This window comes from Oenanthe melanoleuca, chromosome 1, assembly GCF_029582105.1.
Source record: "Oenanthe melanoleuca isolate GR-GAL-2019-014 chromosome 1, OMel1.0, whole genome shotgun sequence".
Lineage (NCBI taxonomy): Eukaryota > Metazoa > Chordata > Aves > Passeriformes > Muscicapidae > Oenanthe > Oenanthe melanoleuca.
In genome coordinates, this window is record NC_079333.1 from 38,599,703 (window position 1) to 38,626,446 (window position 26,744).

General features: G+C 34.6%; 1 protein-coding gene across 2 annotated transcripts in view; it reads left to right on the forward strand.

Moving 5' to 3' along the window:
* Positions 1–26,744, forward strand: part of CNTN5 (contactin 5) — a 576,470-nt gene that overhangs the window by 350,566 nt on the left and 199,160 nt on the right. For both annotated transcript variants that reach the window (XM_056493993.1, XM_056494003.1), the window contains exons 4-6: positions 4,328–4,546; positions 12,701–12,824; positions 17,817–17,992. In XM_056493993.1, coding sequence (XP_056349968.1) covers positions 4,328–4,546; positions 12,701–12,824; positions 17,817–17,992 — 519 coding nt within the window. The remainder of the gene's footprint in view (positions 1–4,327; positions 4,547–12,700; positions 12,825–17,816; positions 17,993–26,744) is intronic.

The window sequence follows — 26,744 nt, forward strand, 5'->3', positions numbered from 1 at the left end:
TTATCAGCCTCTATAACTACCTGAAAGGAAGGTTGTAGCAAAATCAGGTTTGGCCCCTTCTCCCAGGCAACTAGTGACAGGACAAAAGGGCATGACCATGAGCTGCACCAGAGAATGTGCAGATTGGACTTCATGAAGAATTGCATTACTGGGAGGGTGGTTAAACGTTGGCATGGGATTCCCAGGGAGGAGGTGGAATCACTGTCGCTGGAGGTGTTCAAGAAATGACCAGACACAAGACTTAGTGCAATGGTCTAGTTCTTCTCATAGGTCAAATGTTGGATTCAGTGATCTTGGAGCTCTTTTCCAACATTCATCAGTCTATAGCTCTAAGACAACTAAGATCTGAAAAATTGAAATGTTGACATCTTAGCTATTCATCTTGCTCTCCTTTACATTCTGTGGCCAGAAGTAGCCATTTACTGAGACTGCCTATCATACCACATGCCATTTTCCTCCTCCTTTCTACTGCCTGTAACATGAGCCCAGCCTCACTACCTTACTTGCAGACATCCAGAATCCAAACATTTAAAATAAGGTCTCCAGTGAGAGTTTCCATCTCATGGTTTATTTGATTTTGATGATTTTGACAGTGCAGTGTCAATAGACAATGTCAATAGACAATGCAGTGATATCATGTTGTCTATTGCTTTGAGTGATAAGTGGGATACAATAGAACCTCAGAATAAAATCTCTCTCAGATAAACTAAACCACCACAGTGGGAAATTCACAAAGGAGGACCAGATGAACTAACCAGGTCTTGAGAAATCTACTGGCTTCCACTTAGTCCTGGGGGCTTTTTTTTGTGTGTGTTTGGTTTGTTGGCTTCTAGTTGAAGTTTTTTGGTGTATGGTTTGTTTTTGTTTGGGTGTTTTTCTGGTCTGGTTACTGTTAATACAATTTCATCAGAAAAACATCATTTATTTACATTTTGCTGTGTTTTAGTAGTGATCCTAGTTCTCATAGTAGATGACCTGGATGAACACCTTATCCACACAGCTTTCTGCTGTTCTTGTATTTCTCTCCCAGATTATTGCCAAGATATGTCATTGAGCAGTCTAAGCAGAAACCAATGTGCATGCAGAACAGGGCAGAAAGTATGTTTCTGTTTAAGAACTTGAGGAGCAATACTGATACCATCCCATTTATAGAATGAATCCACGTATTTCCATAAGCTTAGAAGACTGAAAACTTTGACTCAAACAATGTAATTAAAAGTTACAATGAAAAAAAATGAGTTATAATTCTTAGTGACATTTGATTAAACATGCTAGCTCACAAAAATACACAAATGAAGGTCACATTTGCAAGTATTATAAGACAGTCTACATTTTAATTAGATAGTTGAGAAATGTCAATGAGTAAGTAACTGACCAGGAGTCACTTATAGAAAAAAGTAATAAAGGAAAACAAAACATCACACCAAAAGTCAGAATCCTTTACTCTCTATAAAGTTCAAACAATTCAAAGACAGTTTTCAAAGAAATTTTGGGGTGATTCAATGAATCTTCTTTGTCACTTTTCCCTGTTTAAAGAAAGAATACATTTTGGTCAAATTAGTGTACCATTGTTTGAGCTTTACTGAGCTGTGCTATGCCTTTTAAAACAAGCTATAAAATATAACAGGGTGGTATTTTTGTTTTGTATTTGTACCCATGGACTGTACCCAAGGAACTTGAGTAAACATTTGCTGTGTTGTGATCCCCTTTCCCTCAGAGTCAGCTTTGTTCTCCCACAACAGCACACCTGAGATAAAACTGAATTTAACCTGACATAGATATTAGAAATTACAGTAATAAAATTATTTCACATTATCTTAGAATTCATATTTTTGTTTTTATCTAAAAGCAAAAAAAAAAAACCTCAGCAATTAGTGGAAGACAGGGTCTCTGTTACCTATGGCTCTGTTATTTTCCTTGTTGTCTTGAGTCTGACCAATCTAACTGAAGAGCAGCGTGTGCTGCAAATAATAAAAGATGTATGAATAATTTATTGAGTTAATACAAATTCATTAAAACATTACCAAAACTATTTCATATCAGTTTCCTGCTGGAAATCCATTAAGAAAATGTGCATTGGAAATTAAAAAGAAATAGTCTATCTTAAAAGTGCTATGCCACTGTTAAAATTACTATAAATCTGGTGATTCTAGTTCAAAGGCTGACCCAAATCATTGATTTTATTGTGGCTGGTTTCTAGTTGATTGATATCTTTACCATTTGGGCCTGTATCTTTATCTGTGTCTTCTTGCAGCTGAAGGTGTCTTTGGATGTTTCATCCCAAATACCTAACTTACTTCTCAGAATGAGGCTAGGGATAATAATTTCATTGTGAAGCTCAAGTACAGCAGCATTTTGAGAACTACCCATAGTAGTTTGATGAAATTTCTCAAGGATTTTTAGGGTAGACTGGTAGAGTAAAAAAGCACATTAGAGAGTAATATCTATTTTCCAGCAGTTTAACTATATACTTAAATAATGGAATATATACATTTGTTCTCCCAAATCTCAGAAGTCTAATCAAAACCAAATTAAAGGAATATTTTTACTGTAAATAGTACTCCAATAAAAATATATTCTAATTAAGTCACTGTAACTAGGCAGTTCAGAAGTCTAAATCTCTGAAGGTGAATGCTCAAATTAGGAAGTAGGTTTTGTTTTCAGGTGTGTTTTCTGCTGTAGTTGTCAGTTAGGATCAAGGCTACAGACTTTCAGTAAACAAAACAAGAAATATTTCCTTATGTATAATTTATTAACCATTTCCAGTTATATTTTACAAGAAACCTTTACTCAGATACAACATCCCAGGGAGCATCACAGAGCAACTAGAGTCAGGGTAAAATTTCACATTGATTGCTAATCCCAGCCAAACAAAGCAATTATACCACAGAAAGTCAGAAAACAGATTACATAACACTATCATTACTGCAGGACCTTCTCACCATGTCAAGTTACTTTTGTACTCTTTCCTTCCCTTTCTTCCCATGGTATTTTGCATTCATGCCATCTGGGATCTTATCAGTTCTTTTGTTCTTTCTAGCCCTGAAACTACCACTGCAGTAGTGCTCCCCACTCCACTAGATAATGAAGAATTATAGATTTTTTTTCTTCTGTTTAAGTGGGAGGAGTATTGCAGTCTTCTTAACTTGATGAGGCAGCACAGAACAACTTTGTTTCACAAAATTGCCTACACAAAATATTTCAGCAAAAAGAAGTTGTCAGAACTATTTCAGTGTTGCTGAATCTTATTTACTAGAGTGGCTCATTGTGTTACATACACAAGCAAACAGGAGAGTCAAAGCCTAAAAATGGCAAACATTACATGTTATGCCAATGTGAAGAGGAGGTCCAGTTTTTAAATATTTATCACCAGCAGAGATGACAGAACAGTGATCTTTTTTCCTTCCAGACACTTCCAATTGTCCTCCAAAAGACCTATTCCTTCATAGGCAGTCTGGATCCCTTTGCTCACCTCTATGAATATATTTTTTGAATGTTCTTCTTGCCTCCTTAATACTGTTGCATTTTCAGAAAAACTGATTCCAATATTTCTGCTTGCTTTGTTCCTGCAGGTCCTGAGGTATAGTTTTTAATCTATTGTAATGTAATTTATTTCCTTTATGTTTGCCATTATACAGGGACCGAAAACTTGGGCATTGTTCTTTATTTGTAAACACTGAAATTTTAAATAGAGTCAGAAAAGACAAAGAAGGGAACTTGAAGAGACAGCAGAGGAAATTACTCTAGCATATGTATGTTTTTGGGAAAGGCATTTATGTATACAGGTACTCTTGGACCATTTAGCTAGACACCTTAATTTGAGAATACTGTTGAGTTGAGAGACAAACTTAGCTTCAGTCAGTGTTTCTACATTGTAAATACAAAGTGAAGGAAGGCTGTGAAGGAAAGACAGTGACCTGGCAGACACTTTTCCACTATGAGATAGAAATACAGGGTCATAGAAATAGAATTGAAACACTGAAAACTCATGTTTCCATAAGTAAGAAATTTAATGACCACTTGATTCTTTTATTGTGGTGAAGCTGCAGGTTAATTTTCTTAGAGCTAAATGCTGCTACCAAGTTCTTTTCAGAAGCTGAGTCCCTCATCAAGACTGATAGATAAAACTTTTATAAATGAAAGAAAATATATTTTAATATATTCATATTTTTATAATAAAAATCTAGTTTTATCTATAAATATACTTTTATAGAAAAAAACTTATCTACTTTTCTACTGCTTACCTAAACATTCTTTTGCAAGTGACAGATTTTGTCTCTAGTCAATGTTCACTTCTTGTTTTTTTGTTTTTTTATTTTTTTTTCAGAATATTCAGAAGCTGTTCCTGGTCTCCCCACATCATATGCTGCTATCCTAAGAATCAAATCTGCTAGTTCATCTTTAGCCTCATTTAATCCAAAGAACAGACCACGATTAAGCAGTCCTTCATTAGGAAGTGTATCTTCACCAGGCTGGAGAGGAGCTGCACAACATTATCACTCCCCAACAAACCTCTACCATTTCTCAGAGACCTTCAAACATGATGGTAAGTGTCATTTTCCCCTTTAAAACTTGGAAATATTTTTTTAAATAAATTTTTTTTTGTCAGTTTACTTCAGTCTTTTTAAGATATTATTTTGAGTTTTATTGAATGTCACAAGGTCAAAATGAGCTGCTTTCCTTTAGGTTCATTGGAACAACCTTAAACTCACCATTAATTTAAATATCCTTTCTAAGTTAAATTATCCTTTCTTAAAGATGCCTATGCAGAATGGTTTTATGCAGGTGCTGCTACATGAAAATAACAAACCTGTGATTTGTAATTCCATTACAGCACAATTTCATGTAGTAGCAAAATTTAAGCCACTTTTTATGCATATTTTTCTTTCTCCTTAGAATATTTTTTATTCAGTCATGAATGCCAGTAATATAAATTAAACATGAAGAGTAAATCTTATAAAACTACTTTTTCTCTAAATTATCTATTCTGTGTAGTCAACTCCATGTGTATGCTTGGCTAGAGTTTCTGGTGTGATATGATGTCATTCACTCTAAATGCAATAATTCATAGTAGTGATACATGTTTTGCCATGTTTGGTTACATCTTGAAAAGCCACATTTCTAAGCCCATTTCTTTAGTGACAATAATTAGCTGAATTGCAGTCAAAAAAGACAGAAAACCAAAAGGAAAGAAAGAAAGGAAGGAAGGAGAGGGTAAGGAGGGAGAGATAAGAGGTTACATAAGCATATTAATCTAAGGATGTAAAAGAGGAAAGAATTGTGATTAATAACTTGCATTTCAATGAAATTCACACAATATCATCACACTTTCTTCTCTCAGAAAAAGTCTTATTTTTTTCCCCAGAAAATATCTTGCATGTATTGAAAATTAATGCTGTATGCATGCAGGGTTTTTTTGTAGAAAAATGGCTTATACACAAGCATAAGTATGTTCCCTGAATAAAGTTTGATCTAGAAAAGAAATAATTTGATCCTGGCAGCAGATAAATTCTGTTTGATACCATTTCTGGAATAGGAGAATGTTTCTACATTTGTCCTTGCACCATAATACTCTTTTAAGCAGTGACTAAAGTGAAGTCTGTTTCTCCCCATTCACCAGACACCCCTCCCTTACATCCTTTTAAGAGCAGGTTAACATCAATGTCCATTATTAGGACTATAGTCTATTATCTTGATCTTCTACAGCATGAGTGTCTAAAGACTGAAGGAGAAAGCAAAAAATACAGATTATTTGAATAATATATTACAAGCTAGAACTATAAATCCTGGACATCTCCAGAAAGCACAGTGAGACCATACCTCAGGGATGATCATCATGCCATAGACATGATCTATCATTTAGGTCAGCAATCATGGCTCTCCTCAAAACACTGGGGCCACAGTGCAGCTCAGCAGCTGAGATTCATCAGTTTTTCAGGAACAAGTGAAAAACCACTGGCTGGAGACAAAATTGTAAAAGGGCCATACCTAATAAATAGAGTATTTGACCAAGAAGAGAGAACACCCTTCTTCTAAAAACTACAAAAAATAGTCTTAGGGGACTTATTTCACTTACAGATCTTGGTATCCAGCTGTGTAGAAATAGGTAAAACTGGGTCACCTGATAATGTTTTAAAAGCCCTTGGTTAACTGAAGTGCCTGCATAGCACAAGCATAGGTATGAGATAGTATTTAGAAAAGATCAGCACATAACCAAATAGGATAATCTGCATCATCTAAGAGGACTTGAACACATCTGTTAAGGCAGCTGAATGTAACCTATTTTCAAAACCACTCTCATTTCTGTTAATAGCTTGATGCCTGAAAAAATATCTTTGATATTTAAAACAGAATAAGTGATTATTTCAATTATCTGTCATTGCATTTACTTATATTACTAAATTTCTTGATTTTTATTTGGCCCCTTGGGTTTCTTTTTTTTTCATTTATACAGGTCTTGATGTAAAGATATTCTAATTTTCACCTATAACTGCTATGTGATGACAGAGTTAGGTGGTCATGTTTACCAGCCAAGGCTTCCTAAATGAGGAAATGCTACAGCATCCTGTGGTAATGAGACACCACTGCTTGAAGTGAGAGGATATTTTTAGGAGGAGAGGAAACCTGTTTTATATTATTATAATGAAGAATTTGCATAAATCAAACTTCTAATATATGGCATAAATTCAGGAGAGAAAATTGCCACAAAAAACACCCAAAAATACTTTTATTAGCTGCTGAATTATACCAGTTCTCAAGTGACTTCTCAAATGATTTCCCAGCAGATATGCTCAAACACCTGACATGGCTTGTAAGAAAAGTCCTTTCATACTGACTTGATGCTATTTCATTTGCACTTTCAATCCAACATGTGCTTCCTGATATCTTAAATTAAAAGAACTATGCTCTAGCTCACTGCTGACTTTAAACTATCTGGAATTATTTAGTATAAACATGCAGCTAAGGAGATGCATTCCTTCTCTTCAAACTCTGTATCAATGTGTAAAGTCATGACTAAAAATGTGAATAGAAAATATGAATTATTCATTAAATACTTTTGAAGAATCATAAAACTGCAAACTCTTATATTTTCTTACTATTCCAAAAACTTTTGGAATTGCTGCAGTAAAGATAATTGAACTTAACCTTGAATAAGGACTCTCTTTGTCCTTTCATCTTTGGTTTGTCACATTTTACAAGGAAATGAAGAACAGAGTCTGTGTCACGACTGAAAATGTTTGAATCAATGAACCCCAAGATATGCAAGATCCAAATCTAATTTTTGCAAAATGAGACTTTCTGCTTCCCCATCATCTGCTAGATTCAGTACTTACCAGCCTGAATTATAGACACAAACTACTATTTTTTTTTTCCATTGCTAAAAAAATATTTGAAAATGTTGATTCATATGGCATGCAGTTTAGATATTATAAACTAAATTTAGAACAGATTTATTTGTTTCAGACCACAGAACAGAGAAAGCATTTTCAAGCAACAGTAAAATCTCGTATCATCTTGCTTAAGAAGCAAATAAATATTTTTAAGGAAAGATACATCTGAAAATATGAGAAAATAATTTAATCTTCCTTGAAGTATAAACTTAATAATGCATGTACTGTGCAATGTTCCACCATGCAGCACACTAGAATCAATGTGTGTACCTTGAGGCATCTGTATCAGGCTCAGCTTACCTCAAAATGAGGCTCAAAGTTTTTCAGCTTTTATGTTGACTGAAGCAAAGATAAAAAATTAAAATGTTTTTTAGAAATTCATGTGTTGTAAATATACATATATATATGTATATATATGAATCTGCTTATATATATGCAAAACAATTACAGTAAATTTCAGCCACATTTGGTAATTTAAAAATATGTGACACAGAGATTTATGTTTTCCCTTGATGAATTTGTGGGCTTCTTTTTTTACTATATTAAATAAAATTTTGAAAATATGTAATATTTTGACATAAAGTAATATTAAAATGAATACTAATTTTTTATTTCTTAGGTGTAAAGGTAAAAGTTTATATCATAGGACCTACTTGTAAAATAAATATCAGCACTGAAGTTAATAATAATAGGTTTCCATTTAAATCAGTGTAAATTTACATCTGAAATGTTTCTGAATACACTGAACAGGTTAAACTGTCGGGTTCCATGATAAAGCAGGTAATAAGATGATCCTTTAAAGTCATCACCTGAAGTTCATACCACAAGCATAAGCTGTAAACAAAGAAAGGAAAGAGAGAAATTCAAAAATTAGGTTGATAGTGAGTAGCATCCTAGTATAATCCACCTTTACCAATAAGTATCTGCCACTTTGTAGGGCCATCTGAGATGAAATGTCTTAGGTTAATTTTAATTACTTCTTCTTATATATAGATTTCAGCAACATATATAGCCTTACAACAGCAATTTCTTCATCCATCTCAATGTGCCCTGAACATGTTAATACCTGGGTCATTGGGATGTAGTTTGGTCTGCTTTGTGTCCAGTAGGTACTTTTCTGGATAGGGGCTGCATGCAGAGTGCAATCATCTGCATTTTAAGATGGAAGGCCTGTTAGTGACCCCTCATTTTAGGCTGCTTTAGAAGTTCTATCATTTTACATTCCTTGTGCAGCTTTTCTTTAGCAAAATCCTCCATCTCTACGAGAGTTTGAGAAGTCTTTGAAACATGGGGGTGTAAAATAGAGCAAAAGGAAACCACTCTTTCCAGAAAAAAGTACTTCTAAAGGGACATGAGCAGAGGAAGGGGAGAAGACCTGAATGAATACCTTCATTCCCCCATACATAGAAGCTGCCTGAGCATATCCCCTCTCATAATATATCTGCTGTCTCTTCCCACCAGTAGCTCAGACTGAGAGGATGGCCCCATGACTGATTAGCCCAGTCATGTATCTTTAAGGGGATTTATTTAGGAAAGCATTTATAATAACCTCATTTCTAATTTTCTTTAGCAGTACAGCACTTAAAATTATCAGACACCAAATGTAATAGTGCCCAGGCAGCTCCAATGCAGGAGTTTGAACAGGGTCATATTTCTTTCCTGCCCACCTCTTTGTTCTCAAGGTTCCAGGAATTAATTAATTTTCTCAATGTATTAATTGACCTGGAATCTTATCAGCATTGGTGGCAAGAAAGCAACTGTTGAGGAATTACACTATTTCAGTTGCTATAGGATTTAAAGCACAGGAGACTATATTCTCATTTGCAGTTTGTTGTCATGTCAGCAAGAAGAACTAAGGAACATCTGATTTTTTTTTCTTCATCAGTAACTGAGGGAGAGAATGAAAGTATGAAAGAATATCTGTAGATAAGAGAGAGAGAAACCACACTTTAGCTACTGTCTAAGTTGCAGGATACCAATTCCAGTTTATGGTCCCATGGAGATTTAAATACTTGGCACTAAGAAGTCATGTTTTCCAGAAATTTTTCAGTGCAGAAGTGCTGTAAAGAGAACACTGGCACTCAGAGAATATATAAGCACTGGTGTGAAAAATATTTAAGAATTTAAAAGAGGGATTTTTCCTATATTTTAGATATTTTCCATATTTTTGTCTTTCTGGACAATACCAGTTTAAATAGTAAATCCGAATGAGAGTACTTGGTGCTTTTAATTGCTTAGGTTGAAAATGACAACTTAGAACTTGCAAGGGGACCACAAAGTAGCTGTTGTTGCACTGCTGGTTGCAGAGCACACCTGTATTCTCAAGACTCTGTGGTAAATCACTTTTCTTTAAATAAGACAACACTTAAAGCAACCAGTATTCTGCATCTGATTTAGTAAAAGCCTCCACGAGGATCAGAAATATTTCCCTTGAGAAATTAAAATAGTAAATTGAAATATATGCATGATAACATGTGTGTAGAATATTCATTTAATTTCACATTCTTGGTAAGTTAGAAATAAAAAAATAAGGTGTGGAGCTCAAATCCTGCCATGGACACTCACAAAAGACTATCCTGCTTAGCAGCATGGGTCCCAGTTACCTAAGACATGGGTGCAAAGAAACCTGATGCCTTTGATCCCTGGAGGCATCAGAAAACATCCATGAGTATAGAAGAGTGTGTGTTTGTGTAAATATATAGCTTCTATGTCCATATGTACAAAGGTACATACATACATAAATATAGTAAGAAAATGAGGGCAATAAGGATAAGGCCAGGGATATTCCCAAAAAAGGCCACACAAAGCATAAGAACCAGCCAATGGTTCATGGATCAGAAAATTTTATTTCCAGGTCACACAGAGGGGTTGAGCTGCTCCCTTCTCTGTGGCTTCAGTTCTCTGTGGGACCATGGTGTGACTGGAGCTGGAGGTGATCCCTTGTCCTAAGGTCAATGACTGAGTTAAAAGCTGCAGAAATCTCTGTCTGAGTGGCTTTGGGAGAGGATGAGTGTGCCATGGTCTGGTCCTGCACATAGCCTTGCTTCTTTTTCTTTTCTTTCCAGCAGTCCTAGACTGTGATATTATATTTATCTACAGAGTTCCCTCCTAGGGAGAAGATAAAATCATTAATCTTCATTAATATACACTCTATCCATATGCCTACTAATCTGCATGAAATAACACTTAAATCTAAAGCCATGATTTAGATTTGTTACCCTTAATTAATTCTTGGTTTTGCTAAACTCTAGCTCAATGTCAGTTCTGTTTATTCACACCTACATTCATTATTTTCTTTATTTTACATTCAGTATTTTCTTTTGTGCAGTGCAAGAAGCAGGTGACCGAATTATAAGAAACAACCCACAGACTCTATTTGTACTAACGTTTTCCTGTCTTAAAATAAGTTTTGCTAGCTGAATCCATTCCCCCCATGACATTTTAAGATGCAGTTCTCAAAATTTATTACTGGAGTTATTTTAACTTCAATAATATCAACACATATCAGAAATCAGTTATTGTGATTGGTTTTTTTTGTGTTCGTTGTTTGGTTTGTTGTTGATTTTTTTTTTAATAATGCAGGTATTTGTTCCAGAGCACACATTTCTGCTAATAAACCCAAGCAAAGCAATTCACCTACACAGTAATATAAATATGCAAAGCAACAATCCACACTCCTTACACAGTCCTACAAGTAGGGCTAATAAACTGGAAAATTATGGGAAAGAGAAACTAATTGCTGCTGCTCTTATTTGCTGACTTTACCAACTGACAGGCTAATTATTTGAATCTATTCCAGCAGAAGCATAAACACCTGCATTTGAAAAGTGTAAATGCAAAATCTGCATTTGAATAGTGTAAAAAGACAAAACTGAAGTGTATTCTAAAAAGAAAGATTGAATAGCATGATGGGGTTTTATGTCATCTTTTTACTGTATGATATGAGAGTTGAGAAACTCCAAATGTAAGAATTTAAGGACATGGAAATTCTCATCTCAAAACTAGCATACTATGACCTATGTCTCCCATATTTCTCATCCTTTTTCAGACTCCATGTCTTTCTTCTCTGTACCAAGACTTGTAACATCAAGTACCTTTTCCTGTCTACCCAGATTTTCTATTAGCCTCAGATAATATGATAAAGATTATTATTAGTATAAAGTATAAAAATTAGTATGACAAAGTTTGCAGTTCCCCAAACTGTGAAACCATAATATGTGGTTGAAGTTGCATGGAGTTGGTAAAACAATTTATCAAGTCAGTGACCAAACCCCAAGTCTTCAGGTGTGCTTTTTTACTTCAAGCTGCTGTTGGTAGGACAAATACAGCAGGATGTTATAAACTGCTTAATGTGTTGTGCTGTCCTGAGTGAGAACTGGAGGATGTCTACCCCATGAACACATGAAACCCTAAAACCAACAGAGAAAACCCTGCTCCCCTTATCCTGAAACTAGCAGGACAATGTCACTATCTCCCTGCACATGAATCTTTAGGCTAGTGCTTTGAAGATGAAGAGCACCATGTGATTAAATCATCCAGGAGCCTGGAGTAAGTCTAAAATTATTAAAATTCCACAGCCTTCTGGTGCACAGTGAGAATTTTATTTATTCAGACCAATATGATCAGGAATATTCTGCTCATGACCTTTTACTTTTCTGAAGGTTTACACTTCTCACTTCATAATATGAATAAACTGAAATCATGGATATGTTCTATGGGTCTATCCAGCATTTCTAGTTCAGAAATGTAAATTCTTGTTAAGATACAGGTACATACCAAAATTAGAAAAGACAGTGGAGGGAAAATGAAATGCCAGATTTAGCTATATATTATTTCATAACAGACACCATTTGCTGCCATTAATTTTCCAAGTGATTTTTCTCAGCAACTCTTTGACAAAAAAGGAAGGTAGTGTATTACTTTTCTGTGACATAAGCTGCTGCAAGCAGTAGGAAATTTTTTTGTTTACCTTGCTCTCTATAAACAGTTAGTTCCTTGTATGTCTCTTAAGCTTCTAACTAGACTTCAGGCCAAAATATGTCTGATGAGGAAACCATTCTTAGGCATAATAAAGAGTTAGATCATGCTATGAGTTTTATTCCTCACTTAGCAATATTTCCCATATTTCTTCTTTATCTTTTTTTTTTTCCTTTTAATAATTGCTTTTTAAATGCAACATCTAAAGGAATGCAACATGAACATTTGGAAAACAAATATATTTATGCATATTTTAATCTCACATTATAAAATCTATAACACATTTGCATTCTTTCCGCTTTCCTAAACTGAAGCACTTCTTTTTTTCACAGAAAGTGTTGATTATGGGCCAGTGTTTGTACAAGAGCCAGATGATATGATTTTTCCAACAGATTCTGAGGAAAAGAAAGTGTCTCTGAATTGTCAAGCACGTGGAAATCCTACCCCCACATACAGGTATCTGTTTTGCTATTTTTTTTTTAGCTTTCAGAATATTAGCTAGTGCAATCCTACTCTGAGAATCAATGTATTTTGGTTAGAAACAACAGAAACAGCTCTCTGACACTAATGATTTTCCTGACTGAATGCTTTTTGTGACAAGCAGAAGTGGCACTGATTAAAGGCAAAGCAATATTTTAAGTTTCAAATTATATACTCTCTGCATCTATCCATGTGGAGAGACTCCTTTTGACCAGTTTATTGAATTGTGTCTGTGACAAATGACAAAAAAACCAAATATTTAATTCTTTAGGATTTTTTATTTCTAAACCTCTATAAAGCTGCAAAATACTATCCCAGTGTATAGGGAAGGCAGCAAAGTATATGTACATTAAATGACATGTCTTGGCACTACAAGATACCATGGCTGAGTCAGATCTGGTGGTTTTTCACTCACAAACCTACCATTTTATTCCTCTTCAGCCATAACCTGTTGCTTATTTTTCCATACAGACTTGTATGCCACAGTTATCCATTATTCAGGCACACCTGTGAGCCCCAGAGTGCAGTTTATTGATGGTGCCCACTTACAGGTGGCAACAGTATGTTGCAGTCACCTTAGCCATTTGCTATGTCTGTCTCTGCTCATACTTTATGCAAATTACAGGTGATGTAAGAGGGCTGGGGGAACATATGGTTGGGGTTTTTTCCATATACCCTTCATTTTTTCTCATAGAGTCATTCTTCAATTGCAAAGGGAACATAAGGACTCTTACTGTGTTTTGTCATAGGTGGCTATCATCAATTCTGCACTTTTTCTTTTGCCTTTTACCTATATTTGACTTGTGGATTCTTCAGAATTCCAGTTGAATTTTCCTTAGAATTACTTGAATCACAACTCTTGCATTTCTATAACTTAAAGAAATGCAGAGGCAGGACCATTCTTAGATGTCCCTTGCACAACAACACTCAATCTCCCTCTTTCCAAAATATGGACTTGTTAAATGAATCTGATGCATGACACAACCCCCAAAAGCACAGGCACAACTAAAACATGTAACATGGGATTAGAATCAATATCCAGAAATTCTCCAAGCTAGAATAGCATGAATTCCTCACTATGTGATATGAAAGCTATGTTGCATTCTTCTTTACTGACTTCTTTTACCTACTGGTGATTTGTTGATAAAAAAAGAAAAATAAAAAAGTGTATTAGTTCCACACTTTGCAAAAGTACTGCTGGCCCATTAAACATAACCTGTGATTATGGGGAAAAGACACAAATTCAACCCAAAAGGAGGAGAGTCCTATATTCAGGTCTCCCAGACAACCTCATTATTCTTGTAGAAACTTTGTCTGTGGAGAACCTATGCCATTTCCTTTCTTTCTTCATCCAAGCAGGTTTTTGCATTTTTCCAGTGGAATGCAATTAACAAATACAGACTTTCAGCATATTTTGACTACAAGCAGGATAGGAACTCTTTCTTCACAAGGAGCCACATGGAGATGGCAAGAAGCAAGAAAGTTTCATACTCCTCAGTAATTACTGAAAGTTTTCAAGACACAAATGAACAAAATGCTTGATAATCTCATTTAGACTTCATTTTCCATATTATTCTGGAGCAACGTCCCTTCCAGTCTGGGCAGTTTTATGTTTTTTTGATATCCATTTCTTCAGTTCTGCAGAGATTAATTTGTGTCAGCAGCCTCATAAAAAAACTTTCCTGACTGTTGTTCATAGAAGGAGAGATTTAACCTAAAAGACCTAATTCAAATAGCACAGTTTAACTTCTGTTGCTGCCACTTGTCTGCACAGCATTTGCAATGCACACTACCATTCAAGGGAGGGACAAGAGGTAAAAATTACTCTCTGAGGAAGATACTATTCAGAACAAATATAGAGGGAATTTAGTCTTAAAAGATCTACAGATATACAAAGTTTTGAGTATGCCACTGCCCAACCACTGCCAGTTGCATTGGACCTTTATTTACATGTGCTTTGAGGCTTGTGCTGCTAAGAATTATTTTTGGCCAAAACCAAAGCATAGTATGCATTTATTTAAAATTATATTAAAAGAACATTTAAAGCACTCAAAAATTTCATTGTTAAGTTATCTCTGCCTTTTTAAAATTCATTTAATTAGTCTGTGCAATTTTGACATAGTGTTTATAATCTTACAAATTCTTTTTTTGTTCTTGGACATGACTTTGTTTTAATGGAATGGAGAGCACACACATCATTCTAGATGTTCTTCCTTTCGAAGAGATTTGTTTCCCCTCGTCCAAACACTACCCTGAAATAATTTTTTTAAATTTATTGACTTTCAGTCATTAAGGCATTTTGATGCATAGTTTTAGGGAATAACTCCCTGAGATAAACTGATTCTGTGTGCTTAGCATTTCTGCAAATCATACTTTAGCATCACAGGTCAGGACCAGTACAATGACGAAGATAACTGCAATCCTTTTGGTGAGGAATACAGACATTGACAAACTTCCTGTGGGATCTCACAGGTCAGCAGTGTTACTGAGCTACAAGCAGATGTTGAATTCCCTGAGATGCCACTTAACTACACAGCTTTCACTGATTGTGAAACACTGAGTGTACTCTTTTACTTAGGACACACATAAGCTGGGTAGTAATTTTTTTGTCAGTATAATTTCCTCTTAGAAAAGACAATTTAAAAAGTTTTCTAAAAATTATTGTTTTGTCTGCTTAGGCCAGATTATAGTATTTTGAAATGTTATCAGTCCCTTCTCTTCAATAAAAAAATGCATCTGAGTTTTCCTAACAATCTCTGACCTTGGAAGTGTTATATTTTGGGATCTGTCATTCTAGGTCAGTCAAGATATCTAGAAAAAAAAGTCACCTAATTCAGTGGTTTTTTTCCTATAAGGTACATAGATTATATGAGGGGAATACAGTCCCTCAGGATGTACCCCAAGATATAGAGGCAAAGTTTTGAGGTAGAATCCAAAAAACATATTTTTTCATTGAAATTAACTGAAAATGCAACTAAAGGAAAAAAGCAAATTTAACTGAATTTTGTGGCAGTTCCCATTTTGAAATGCCAAAACACATTTTTCTCTTTTTCCCTATCTAAATTTCCTTTTTTTAATTCACATGTATAGATAAGGATATAGGTATAAAACGTTAATTTTGTTATGATTTCATCCAAAATATAAACTAATCAATTGTTCAAATTAAAAATTCCTTTCCTTTTACCTCTTCTATGTAAGAACCTATTTTAAAAATGTCGTTAATCCTACCAAAGTCCCCTTCTATCTTTTAAAATATAAATAAATTGTCAACACTGTTTCATTTCTTACATTCAATGAAGCAGAGGTGAACTGCAATCTAAAGTCCAGTTGTGAATAGAAGGGACAAATAGTAGATTCACAGTTCATCCAAATTCTGACAATTCTGACCTTTGGATTAAGAAATATTCATGGCTACTGCAGAATACTGCTGTATTCTGCTCTCTGTACTCCATTCATCATGAATATTAACAAGATAGGGTGAATTGATAATTATTTTACTCTGTTAAAGTTGCCTCTGGAGTCTAAATATTGCCAAGTTCTTCCAGTCCTTGCTGATCTCTGGCAAATCTTGCAAGTTCCTGGAAATTTCCCTTGCCAACTTTGAAGTCACAGAATGACAGAGAAAGAGTAATTAAAGAAATATCTGGGCATTATAATAATTGTATCCTATCTGTTTACACTGCTTATCTCTTCTTTGCATTCTTCTTACAATTTCATGCAATTACACATTGACAAAAAAGCAAATCTAAAAGTCTTCCTATGTGGATGTTATTCTTTAATTCAGAAGCTGCAAACACACGCAAGCATATGAGAGGTTATTCCAGACTGCTGAAGTGTATCAATCTACCACACAAAATATTTTCTCTTGCAGCCAGTGGACTACTACACAGTTTGTTGATTTTGAGATGAATGAGAGGCTGAGACTTTTTGGCAGACAATACCTGGGATAGGTGGGAGACCCAATGCATAAAACCTCTTGTTCAACTGAAAAATTATGAGACTCCTAGGTTATTTCTGAAACCTCATAAAAATAAGTGTTTATTCAGAAATTATTTAAAACTTTGTCTCAGTCGAGATACTTTCTGTGTTTCCCACAGCCTGGCTTTTTCCATCTTATCTTTACTCCCATCCTTGATTTTACTGCTCAGACTTCTTATTTCACCTCCAAACACCCCCCCCAACTTAGCATTCTCTATTCAGGCTGCTTATTTTCTGTTTTCCATTTCTATTATCTTAGTTTCCATGTACCTAGTGGCGGCTAGGGACTGCCCTTAGCCACCCAGCAGTTAATTCCTCTTGCCTGTTCCAGTCTTTGAATTCTGTGTATACTGATTCAGCTGATATTATTTTGCCTTTGTCTGTTGGCAAAATCCTATATTGTTTAACAGCTCATGTACATCAATCTACCTCCCTGCTCTTCATAGGTCTTGCTTTTCTTTCTTCTATTTAAATGAGGTGTCTCTTTTTCTTGGGCTGAGAAGATCAAATGCTGAAAGAATGGAAAAAAAGTTTCCTTGTTTACATGCAGTGCAGACTCAACTCTGCTACCTGTAAACTCAGCTGGGCATGAGGCTTTAATGATAGAAAATAAATTAAAACTTTGATTATCATAAGCACAGTAAAATTCCTATTTTTGACATAAAAGATGTGTCTGCTATGCAGTTTTCAAGTCTTAAGCCCTTGTGAACATTAGTTTTTTGGGGGGGAAATATTAGAAACAGAGATTGTTATTTTCATTCAGCATAGGCAAAACAAGGAATATCCTTTTTCTTCAAAGGTTGAAGATTGGGTTTTCCTTATGGTTTTTGTTTTCAGGTTTTGGCAGAGCAATGGGCTCCTACACGGGACATATGTGAATAATTGTTCTCATTATTACAACTGGAGCTGTCAGATTGTGTGTCCCAAGCTTGATACCTTCACGTGGCTGTTGAATGCTCAAGTAGTTTGTTTGTTTTTCTTTTCCCAAAGATGGCTTCGAAATGGAACCGAAATTGACATTGAAAGTGATTACCGCTTCAGTTTAGTAGAAGGAAGTTTGATCATCAGCAACCCCAGTGAAATGAAAGATTCTGGACAGTATCAATGTTTAACTACCAACATGTTTGGCAGCATTTTAAGCAGAGAGGCTGTTCTCCAGTTTGCATGTGAGTAACTTTTTTTTAATATTGATAAATCAGACCTTTACGTTGCTTGATAAGGCACTAAATTGTAATTTGAATATGTTATACAAGTGACACTGACATTGTTGGGCTAGAATCTCAAAATTAGAAAAAAAATACTTAGTAGGAGAGAGTGATTTTCTGTAGACTTTTTACTTTTAAAGTAGAATCATCAGGGAAAATAACTCTAGTACATGATCCCAAATGCTATACTTTAATGGCACACTTGAATACTCTGCAGTGATGTATTTCACTCATTGCTAGTTTCCTGAAAAATCTATCATTTTGCCACACTCTCTGAGCAGGAAAGAAAGAACAGTAAACTTAGGAATAGAATGAGATAAAGTACCTATATATCTCTTGGATAGTCTGCACCTCTAACTTTTTTTAATGTATGTATGTATATAAATATATATGGTTTATGTCCTAGTTTTTGCATAGGTATTCAATGTACATTCATACATTATAAAACTGAAGGGGTTTTTATAGTTGTTAATGGAAACCAAAAATGTCTTAGCTTTTGAAATAGTTTACTCCAATATACTTTTCAGATGCTATCAATAATTCATGATCTCAGGTAAAAGCCATGGTCTATCAACAGCACGCTCTGTTTCAAACATCCTAGCTGGAAAAACAGGGACAGGATTTCTCTTCAACTCTAATTTTCCTTTAGTACTTTACAGGAAGGCATCCAGCAAAATTGTATTAATTTATCTACATAAATCCTACCATGGGTGTTTTTTAAGAGGAGAAGTGCAAGAAAAACTCCATCCTAGTTTCTCAGACCCCTCTGAAAATAAGATACAACCATGAAACAGGAGGCAGATCATGAAGCCACAGCAGGGACAATGGGTTTAAGGAGAAGTTGCCACCTGCATGTCTACTAACACCACTGGTTTGTCAAGAACTCAGCAGATCTAGTGTGAAGTCTGATCTTCCCTTAATCCACCCCTCCCTGGTTGAGTTAGACCTCTTAAATCTATTGCTTATCTGCTGCATATTCTGTCAAGGTGTTTGTTAGGAGATCATGGCCCTATCTGAGCTGGGAACAATAATTACATTTATCAAATTCTGCTCATGCCAGAGCAGCATGTTTAAAACTCTAAGCACCACAAGAGGATCATGGTATTAGTGGACTTCAGTCTTAAATCTACCTTCTTAGAAAGTTCTGCTGCATTTTGTGTTTTAGACAAGAAAACTATCCTAAAACAAATCTCTTGGTTAGAGAACCCAACCACTGGTAAAAACACATAGTTCCAGATGTCAGAACCTCAGATTTCTGTTCCCTTCTCAAGAGTAAGGCTGAGAGGCGGCTATTTAACCTCCAACTGGGGAAAAAAAGAATTACAGGGAAAGTGAGAGCTGGAGCTCAAACAACACAAGAGCTATGAATTTCAATAGCTACTTCCACAGTTCGTTCAGGCTCCCATGTACTTATAACACTACCTCCTCCAAGAAAACAAATTTAGGTAAGGTAAGGGGAAAAAAATTTTAGATTTGGTTTAGTAGGTTTATTTTCATTGTATTTTTAAGTTTGTATTACCTTACACATCTACATTTGCAGGTATAAAAATTATTACATTGTAGCAACTGGAATGTAATTTCCGTTCATTAAAGTATTTGGAAACTGTAATGAAAGTTTCTTAGGAAAGTTTAATGGCAGAATGTTATTTGGAAGTGCTGAGGTGTGGTAAATAATGCTGCAGGATTTGCAAGAGAGAAAAGGCTGCTATAAGGACATAAGAATGTTTTCAAAATGATAGAGTAAAAAGTGATTGAAGTTCTTTTAAAAGTTTGTGAGAAACTTGTTCACAAGAGCAATTTCACGTTCAATTTCTATGTAGCATGATGCTCTCTCTAACACCCTTGTTTTAATGTTCATTCAATTCCCTAATCTTAAATAGCTGGTGTTGATGTTAAAATAATATTTGCATTAAGCAGCATCTCTGATTTTAATATTGTTTAAATTAATTGAAGTTTAATGATGTCACCACACTATAAACTCATATTAACATATCAGAAGCTTGTATCACTGAAAAGTTGTGAGTCAGATTCATGGGTCACCTCTTCCAGTGCCTCACCACTTTTATAGTGAAATATTTTTGGTTAACAGCTGGCCTGCATGTGTCCAGATGATTTCAGTAAGACAGAAAGTAAAGCATTGAAATAGATTTTTTTAAGGAAATGTACTAACCTTAAAGTAATTCAAGTAATTGGTGCTCTACAGTTTTACTGGGCTCTAATGGCTTGAAGGGTAATCTATAATCCCAAGGATAAACCAAGCCATTTCTCACTAAGAGAAGCAGAGTTACACATAATGGTGTTCATTTTCCCTTTCATTGCTGAAAACCATGGGCATGGATTACAAAAGCTTAGAAACTCACCACTTTCAAATGAAAAAAAAAAATTAAACAAAAAACAAAACCAAAACCAAAATTAGATTAATGGAATTTTTGAATGCATTGATTGTGCCACTGTAGAAAATTATTACATGAATGTTGTTCTTCTAATTAAAAACAGAAATGGGATCAGCTCAAAATGGAACAGGCACTGTCAACAAAGGCCTTTGACACCATCTTACAGACAAAGTGTATGTTCTAAGGAGCAGATGCAAAAATATAATGAAACCCAAAAAAGGAGAACATGTTTATCACACTGGCTCAGTTGTCTCCCAATTCCATGGCCAAAAGCCCAGTTACTATGGTTATTATCATGTAATTCAGCATTGGTGATACAATTGCAAATATAAATGTTTATGTACTGTATCATTTGCATATGTGTGCACAGGTAAAATAGAAAGTTCTTTGAGATAAATATATCATGTCTTTGGATTTGAAAGAGGTATAAAGTGAACTTTATTCTGCTTATGTTTAGAGATATAATATTTGAAATAGCCCACTTTATTACTGGGTATTTTTACAGAGCAAACGTGGAAGACCAGTAATGTGCAGTTAAAAGTCTGCTTGAAATTTTAAACTACCACAGAAAATGCTTATGAAGATTTAAACTCAATAATTTATTTCTTTGCATTTCCTATGATGTCTCATACCCAAGATCATGCTGCTTTATGCTATTTTAAGAGAGCAAACCAACAACAACAACAAAAAAAATCTATTGCATGCTGTAAATGAAATTAGAAGTATATTTTTTCAATAAAAACGAAACCTGATAAAAATTGAAAAAAAATATATATTTCATTTTGACTTAGTCTACTTGCCTTAGTGCAAAATAACTGCATATTTTTCTTTGTGGTTCCACAGCTTCTCTTTGGAACAGTGTCCTAATAACTCTGGCAACAACAGTAGATGTATTTTGTGCTTACCTTTGCCACAGGTACAATCTCTACATTCTATTAAGTCACAAAAAAAATTTGCTTTTCCTTATCTGTGGATTATTCAACGTTTCACAAGCCTACCATCTCAGTAATATTTACAGCTTGGGCTAAAAACCTAAAGAATTGGTAGGGAAAAACAACTTCTCACCTGTCATTTATGGAACTCCTCACGGCAATTTTATTAATCCAATTTTCACTGGCTTCTTTGTACCATTTCCTTTTTCCTTTTAATAAATCTGGCTTTTTGCTTTTAATCTACAGAGAAGGGTATTGATTAGATACAATTTAAATGTCCTTTTCCAATGGATGATCTAGGATGACTGGCTAGTGATGTACAGAGTAAGAAGTCACCCATGATGCAGACATTTAAATCAATAGTTTCCTGAGGAGACAGCCTGCACACTGCCCATTCTATCACAGCACACTCTTGTCAGCCTTTTAATTGACTGCACCTATTAAGAAATGAGTTTAATCATCTACATTTCTTTTTTGCCATCATGCTCCCTGGATACCTTGTTGGGTATATTTCATAATTTCCTAGCATTAATTTGTGAAAAGTTCATTTATTTAAACCCTCCAGACTTGAGAAAAGCCTTTGTTTCTAATGTTCATTTTAGAAAACACAGAATCTAAAATAGGCATTACAATAGTAACATTTTCTTCTAAATAATGTCAATCTAAACAGTTTTAGATACTATAAATGAAAGGTGTTAACTGAAGTGAAAAAAAAATCAAAATGCAAGTAGTTATACTTTCACTTTCAAAAGTGTCCCTGATCATCCTGTAATAAACTTTTAAGTTAGTGACTGTTTTGCTCTGAAAGCATCACAGTTCTGTGAAGAATGTTGCTTTGTCGAGTAAGAATAGCTGCACCTACAACAGTGATTTGCACTACAAAATTTTATTGTTTTCTTCATTATCTCAATACAGTCTCTTTAGAAAATATATGATTAAAAGACACCTGAAGACCATGTGTAAATGCCAGAAAAAGTAAATTTTATGCAGAAATGTTCACATTTTATTAATAAACAATTTATTAATTGAAGAGTATCATTCAGTGAATCTGAAAGAAATGTGAACTTTGTCAAACTCTGCCAACAGTTTCAGCTGTGGTTTCCATCCACAGTTTTCCACATAATTTTTCAAACCACTTGCACATATCTACTTTAAAATTCTGCAAATCTAGCCCTTTCTTTTATTAAGAGGATCAGAAATAAAAATAACTGAAAGATATCTATTCTTCATATAAAAATGCTGAAAAGAATACATCTTCAGTCATATTAAAAATCTAGAAAATGAAATTATTTGAATTTTAACTGTATTGATACTTACTTTGTTGTTTTTATTTGAAATATTTGACCTATATAACTAAGTTCAAGGGTGCAAAATGCTAAGAACTTTGTCTCAAGTCTAAAAAAGCATTTCATCTTAAAGTATCTGCAAAATCCTTTTGAAGTTGATGGGGTGATGTACATTCTTAAAATTCAGCACATGCTTAAACTCCTTGTTGTTGTTAAACATGAGGCTTCCTGAAGCAAGATTTGAAACAATCTGTATGGATTTGTTGCCAGTGTCATTATGACAGAGACATAATAGGTTTAATTAAGCCTTCTGTCATTCATTCCTTGATTCCTTCTACTTAAAGTGAGTAAATACCTTAGAATAATAAACTTTAGGAACTAAAAATAGCAGAGCTCATTGCAACTCATTTTAAGCAGCATTTCTCAAAGCTCTCCTGTTGGAAAAGATAGATTTTGTTTCTCTGTCATGGCTTTGGTGAACCTTCAGTGAAAATTTGCCTTCAACCTCACTTTACATAGATAAATCCAAGTCTGAAAGCAAGTATGGAGAAATGAATAAAATAAGCAGGTCACCTAAAACTGTGAAGACAGCACCCACTCTTTCTGAGAGAGTGGCAAAATTAATGAATTTTATCTGTTGTGCAAATTTCCGAACAAATCATTGAGTATTGCCAAATAAACCCTCTGGCAGTTCAGCTGTATTCAGGAGTGGTATCCAGTGAATTTTTTGGAAAAAAATAAACAGCTTGTTTCCTGGAACTCCCCTTCCACAGTATGCCTTTAGAAATTGTCTCCTGACCCTATCAACAGCAGCTTGTCTGTAATAGCATAAGATCAGCTCTGGTAGATTTGCTCTGTGTTTCTGTCCCTTCAGTGCTGCTTTTGAAGCTGTCTGAAAATTGCAGCCAATTTCCATTTTCCAGAGCTGCATCAACATTTAAAGACCTTGCCTCTCCATTAGATCACCTTGAAGAGCAAAGGAAACCCAATCCTTTCCTATCTATCATATCATATGTTAAGGTCCATATCCATAATGCTAAATTGTTCTACCTCCCAAGACACAGAGTGCTTCCAAACTCTTTTAAGAATGGCCCCTAGTCAATTCTGCAAACGCCCAAAATGTGACAAGAATTGTCTTGAGAAGGCTGTGGTCCCACCAAAGAATAAATACCATGGAGTCTTCCAACACAGTGACACTATCCATCCTGGTACCTTTCACTATAGTAGTGTGGACAAAATCTCTGTCTGAAAGGCAAAGATGTAGGAATTTCCTTGTTCTCCCAAAAGAACAAGTTCCTCTTTGTCCTTGGAAACAACTCATTCATTCCTTAACTTCATCCTCTTGAATTTTCTGTGGTGAAATCATACATAACCTCAACCTGAGAGGGATATTTCAGAAACATAGAGAAACAAAACTCAGGAAGCTCTAACGCAACAAAACTCTTATTTTAATTCTTATCTAATTCTTTATTTCTAAAATTAACGTATATTCTTTTGCATGATAGCATTAGAATGAAGGTGGTATGAAAAGTTGAGGTCAGATCCCTGATTAGGGATTATACATCAATACAGTACAGATTTGATACTCATTAGAAGTTACTAGCTTCAGAAAGGGGTCTCAGTTCTGGACTGAGTAACATTTACTATCTCATTCCATTTGAATTGCACATAGACATAACTTCAATCTCATTGATCCTCATATCCATCCAACAACAAAAAAAAGTTATGATTATTTCCAAATATTCAAATGGAAATTAGATTTATTAATCTTGTCAAGTTCATTTATTGCTACATAAGTTTTGATGCCAGAAAAGTATTCTGAGGTTTAAGTTCTGCTTAGTCTTTTACTCTGAAAATGTACTTTAAACAATACATTTTATATTTCTTGTTCTTTGGAAGAATTAATAGAAGTCAGTCATGTAGAGAGAGACAGTGTGAAATGTAATTACAGCAATCATTTAAAGATGCATAGTACATCTACTGACTTCTCATTTCAGCATTGTGCATTTCTCTGCAGGACTGGAAGGCTGGTGTTTAACCTGCCTGTAACCTAGCTCACCTATGTTGCACAATCTAATCTGTCATGCTAATGAATCATTAGACTTGGCATTTAAATATAGATGACAGTAATTAACAGTAGCATTACTAAACAGGAGAAATTTTAAAAGGTTGAAGGAGAATTTTTGCCAAGACCAGACAACACTTTCTAAATTTCTCTCACAAGTTCTAGCTCAGACTGACTTTTGGAAATTACTGTGTCATCTCTCTACTTTCACACTTTCAGGTGCAGCATATTGTGGTGAGCACTACAGCAACTTAATTCAAATAAGAAGTTTTACTTGAAATTTCTTGCATAGTATCTGTAGTGCTACCATGACATTACCTGCCCTCATTTTTCTCCTTCCTTTATCCTGAGATAGATGTATTATGGCTTTCCTGAAAAACAGACCAGGTTCCTGGTGTCATTGAAAAATAAAGTGGTTTAACTGGTTATTCTTCTGTTTGTAAGTGCAGGGGCACAGGTACTTGTGATAGTAAAAAGAAAAGAGCAGCACAAGCCTGGGAGGGAAGAAGAGAGAAGTGGACAGGGCATTTAAGCTGATTTAGGAACTGCAATCTTTATAAAAGCAGTGGAGTCACTTCTGATGATACTTCGGAACTCAGGGAGGAAAATTCCTGGGAAAGAGTTGAGTTCTGGGTTAATAACACTGAAAAATTGTTATTAGTGTTGTGAGTGTTATTATGAACATGAATATACAATGAATAAAGGAGATTGATAATCAAAGAAAACATCTGAAAGGTGATGAAACACATGGATAAAATGAGAATTAGGAGAGGTCAAGCTGAGTTTGCCTAACAAAGGAAATGAAAAGAATATAAATAAGTTTTTAGTTGGATTACTAAAAAATTAAAAAGAAAAGCTAGTGGGATAGAATTAAAGTTAACTTCAGTGGTCACCTTTGTTTGGTTTTCTATAAGGACAGAGAAGATTATACTTCTGTTTCCATATGAATCATGAGATACCAGCAACAGAAAATCAGATATTTACTTTGGGAATGGGAGAAGACACATGATTCCAACATCTGTGAGTTCTATTAATGAATTTTAGTACTGCAGTGACTAAGCTTCACAAAACTGTGCAATTCTAAGGCAAATTTGTCTTTTGTCTTTCTTGATATTTTCCCTAGTGTTCATAGCACAACTCTTAATTAAATCACCTAAAGCTGCCAATATGGGAAATTTTGCCAACATGGAAGTTGTATTCTCAACTGAGTAGTTATATATTTTATTAATAATGTTTTCCTTTAAAAATCATGAGCATGGTAATATAACTGTTGATTTGTTTATAATTTTTGTAATTATTTTGAGAATAAAATCAAAATAAATTCCAGCAATGCATACTCACCAGTGACAATAATAACATCAAAAGCTTTTACAGATAACCACCATGAGATGATAATGTCAAGTTCTGTAACATGATAGTCTTAAATTCTGTGAGATTGGGTAGGTTTTTTATGTCTACCATCAGCATCTAGCAGTTTACAATTTCTTCTCCTTGATTTTAAATGTCAGATGTTAGAGGTTGTTTTCAGAGGACATGGTGTATATATATAAAAAGAAGTAAATCCTTTCTATAAAATGTACTGTAACCTGTCTCCATATGCAAGCACTGACACACAGACAGAGCTAAGCAGTAAAAATCCCCCAAACAAATCTTTTAATTAGGTTTCAGCCCTATATCTCATCAAGCATGGAAATATGTAAAAATGTCTTCAGGATTCTATAAATATGTAAATCCTGAGCCCACCCACACACCTAAGACACTAATTAAAACAAAATGTATTAAGTCAGGAATTTATATACTGTCTAACTACACATTAAATCTTAAAGTAAATTTTATTAGAGTTGCAAGCTCAAACATCCAAGCTGCTGGGTGAGGGATTTATTATTGTTTATGCAGCCTGAATTTTGCCTAGGATCCTGGAGTCCTGAAATATAAAGTAGTCTCACAATATTTTTTTTAATTTTGTTTCTTTATTTTTCTTTATTTTTCTTTTTTTTACTTCCTTTTTTTTCATATTAGACCCACTAGACTCTTTCA